Source organism: Trichinella spiralis (genome assembly GCF_000181795.1).
Source record: "Trichinella spiralis strain ISS 195 chromosome Unknown Scfld4, whole genome shotgun sequence".
NCBI lineage: Eukaryota > Metazoa > Nematoda > Enoplea > Trichinellida > Trichinellidae > Trichinella > Trichinella spiralis.
Window position 1 is genome coordinate 4,344,011 of NW_003526943.1, and position 3,200 is coordinate 4,347,210.

At 38.6% G+C, this 3,200-nt stretch overlaps 2 protein-coding genes across 2 annotated transcripts; one reads left to right on the forward strand and one right to left on the reverse strand.

The window, feature by feature from the left end:
- Window positions 1–349: 349 nt before the first annotated feature.
- Tsp_01092 (DNA topoisomerase 2-alpha) lies at window positions 350–2,741 on the reverse strand. Its single transcript, XM_003376841.1, has 4 exons — window positions 2,216–2,741; window positions 1,206–1,288; window positions 1,000–1,115; window positions 350–374 (listed from the first exon to the last, which is right to left on the reverse strand). The coding sequence occupies exons 1-4, from the start codon at window positions 2,739–2,741 to the stop codon at window positions 350–352; spliced, it is 750 nt and encodes a 249-aa protein (XP_003376889.1).
- Window positions 2,742–2,812: 71 nt separating this feature from the next.
- On the forward strand, window positions 2,813–3,168 carry Tsp_01091 (nucleolar MIF4G domain-containing protein 1). The gene is made up of 2 exons (XM_003376842.1): window positions 2,813–2,935; window positions 2,989–3,168. Exons 1-2 carry the CDS (start codon window positions 2,813–2,815, stop codon window positions 3,166–3,168), a joined length of 303 nt encoding a protein of 100 aa, XP_003376890.1.
- The last annotated feature ends 32 nt before the right edge of the window (window positions 3,169–3,200 follow it).

The window sequence follows — 3,200 nt, forward strand, 5'->3', positions numbered from 1 at the left end:
GGGGTGGTTTTAACTCGGTCCCACTTTTTCTCGTATGGTCTTTGGCCCACGCTATTTTTATTGGACCCGTCAAGATCTTTGTCGTATGGGTTTTCATTTTATTGGCCCGTGAAGTCTTGTCGTATGGTTTCCTGGTGTAAGTGCTCATGATTCAAACTCTTCAGTGTGATTAGCTGTAATATTTTTTCATTTCATTGGTTCAAACTATTCCATTTAGGATTACGTAACTTTAATAGTAGTGACGTAACATAAAAAATGGAAGTATTATTCCAAAATTTTATTGTGTCTGTTTGAAGTTTCGTCATTCATTGAAATTTTGTTTATTGAAATATATTATTTGTGGTGAAGTTTATACTTTTTCATGATCAGCATTCCTGAAAATAATTTTTATCATTCTATATTTTATTGCAAAAAAGTGACGTTATATCAAATGCAATAGTAATAATTCAAAAAAAACAATACAAAAAATAAGTTAAATAGTGATTTTTATTTTTCACTAACCAACAGCAGCAACAACAACAGTAATGAACAGCCAACAACGGTCTAGTACAGATTTCCCTCCTGATATATAAATCTGCTCCCACTGTTTGTAAATAAATTTGTTGCCTGTTGAAATTTATCAAGGTTGGATGTTAACTTCTGGGTGTAATGTCAGAATACTGAATAATCTGCTTGAAAAATCTGGAATGTTGTAGCAACACTTCCAATTTTCGGGTTATAAATGGTACTAATGCTAACGTTACGCGTTAGCTCGCAGTTTCACTTAATTTTACGCATGATTAAACGCATATGCCTTTGTGAAACATTGTTCGCGTTTCTCGTCACATCACATATGTTGGTAAAGGCGATTTTAATACAATGGAAAAATCAACAAGAATTTCACTCCAGCAAAACATATGCGATATCGAGCTACCCAGTATGAGCAAGAAAAAACAGTTCATTAAAATCCTGTTTAGGTTTTCTCTATGACAAATGTGCATTATCCGCCTTTGCTCTAACCTTGTATAAACCCTGTATATGACATAATCATTGCTAATTAACCTGGTCGGCAGGCATAAAGGATAAATTTGTTTTTCATTTGCCGCCATGCTTTTGCTGCCATTGTTCTGCGTGCGCTGCAATTGCACACTAGCAGGGGTTCACTGCCTGGGTCAGAAAATGACTTGATTTGACAAATCGTCCGTAGCATCGTAAAAATTCCTAACCACCAGGGCATTGGCTGATGACAGCAGATAAGCATGCTTATTCATTGTCTCCTTGTTCTTTCCTTCGCTGTTCATTTGCTTCGCTAGAAGAACATTTTATTTGTTTGCTCTGTTTGTTGCTTTCGTCATGGCTGATATCTCTGAGCTACATCTTGTGACCGGAATGGATCAACTCGCCGCGTGGTTAGCCTGATCCATCAGATAAATTTTTCAAAGTCAAACAAACAAAATTCGTAATAACATTTATTTATTTATGCCTTAGCATTGTGCCCAAAAGCTTATTACCCGAACGTGTCTGTACTACTACAGATTTTCACCATTCTCCCAATTGCTTCAGCAAACACAGAACGAAGCTTTCCTGCACTGAATTATCTAAAAAACATTTTCCGGACTGCCATGATTGAAGAACGACTGAAAAGACTTGCACTAATGTACATTCATTCTGATTTTTCCATTGATATTGACCGCATAGTAGACAAGTCCAGTTTCAAATGGAATCGAAACGTGTCGTTCATTTGAAATGCAATTAAAGTTATAATTTGCATGTTTTTGATATCACGTGATTGAGATTCCAGTTTTGTTTAAATGAAAAAACGGCATTATTTTGTTTTTCATCAGACAGTCATGTATTATAATACATGTGCATGATAAATCTTTTGGATACTATATCCGTTCCCCCCCCCCTTCATAAAATAGACGCATAACGCCCCTGAATGAAGAAATATATAATGCAATAATATATAATAATATAAATAATGCAGTAGAAAGACGCTCAGCTAGTAAACCTACGATTTTAAGCTATGCCACAGACACAGATAATCACGGTGAGATGACCACGCAGCGAGTTGACCACGTGGCGAGTTGACCGCCGTGGTGAGTTGAACTAGATCTTCTTGTGCAAATTGTTGCGGCGGTATGTCCCTTGTGTATGAAGGCAGGGTGTACAAATTAAAATATACCGGTAAACGGAGGAAATGTTGGAGATGTTCAAAAGTATGTGCTGAACATACTGAATGTGTTCCTTGCCATTAACAATTTGTATGAAGTGAATTGAAACATATACTGGTAATTGCGACGGGTTCCAACATTAGACTGCTGGCAGCCATGCGAACCTGGGGCATGGATGGTGCTTTCAAGGTTGTACCACAATGGTATCAACAACTGTTTACCATCCATGCCTTGTATCGAGCTACCCAGTTTGTACAAGAAAAAACACTTCATTAAAATCCAGTTTAGGTTTTCTCTATGACAGATGTGCATTATCCGCCTTTGCTCTAACTCTGTATAAGCCCTGTATATGATATAATCATTACTAATTATTCTCGTCGGCAACCATAAAGCATAAATTTGTATTTCATTTGCCGCCCAGGCCTTTGTTCCTATTGTTCGGCGTGCACAGTAATTGCGCACTAGCAGGGGTTCACTGCTTGGATCAGACAATGACTTGATTTGACAAGCGTCCGACCACCCGGGCAATGCTGATGACACCAGATAAGCATGCTTATTTTTTCTCTCCTTGTTCACATCCGCATTCATTCTTTCCTTCGCTGTTCACTTGCTTCGCTAGAAGAAAATTTTCTTTCTTTGCTCTGTTCGTTGCTTTCGTCATGTCTGTTGTGCCTGAGCTACGTCTTGTACCAAATTGTTGCGGTGGTATGTCCCTCGTTTATGAAGGCAGGGCATATAAATTAAAACGTGCCGCCAGAAAAAAATATTGGAGGTGCTCGAAAGTATGTGCTAAATGTACAGTGTGTTTCCTTAATTATTAAGGATTAGTTTATAGGATAAAAAGGGCTGTGGTGGTGCCGTATGGACCAACCTTGATGTGTCAACGGTGATCAAGCGGAATGATCACATCGAAAGCTGCCCGGTGGATGAACACTTGGCGTACAAAATGGAAAAGAGGGCGGTTTTGAAGAAGCGCAGCGCGGAAGAAACGAAACCAATCNCCGGAAATCTATGATGAGNGANGGNGGTGGNTTTTACTCGGNCCNG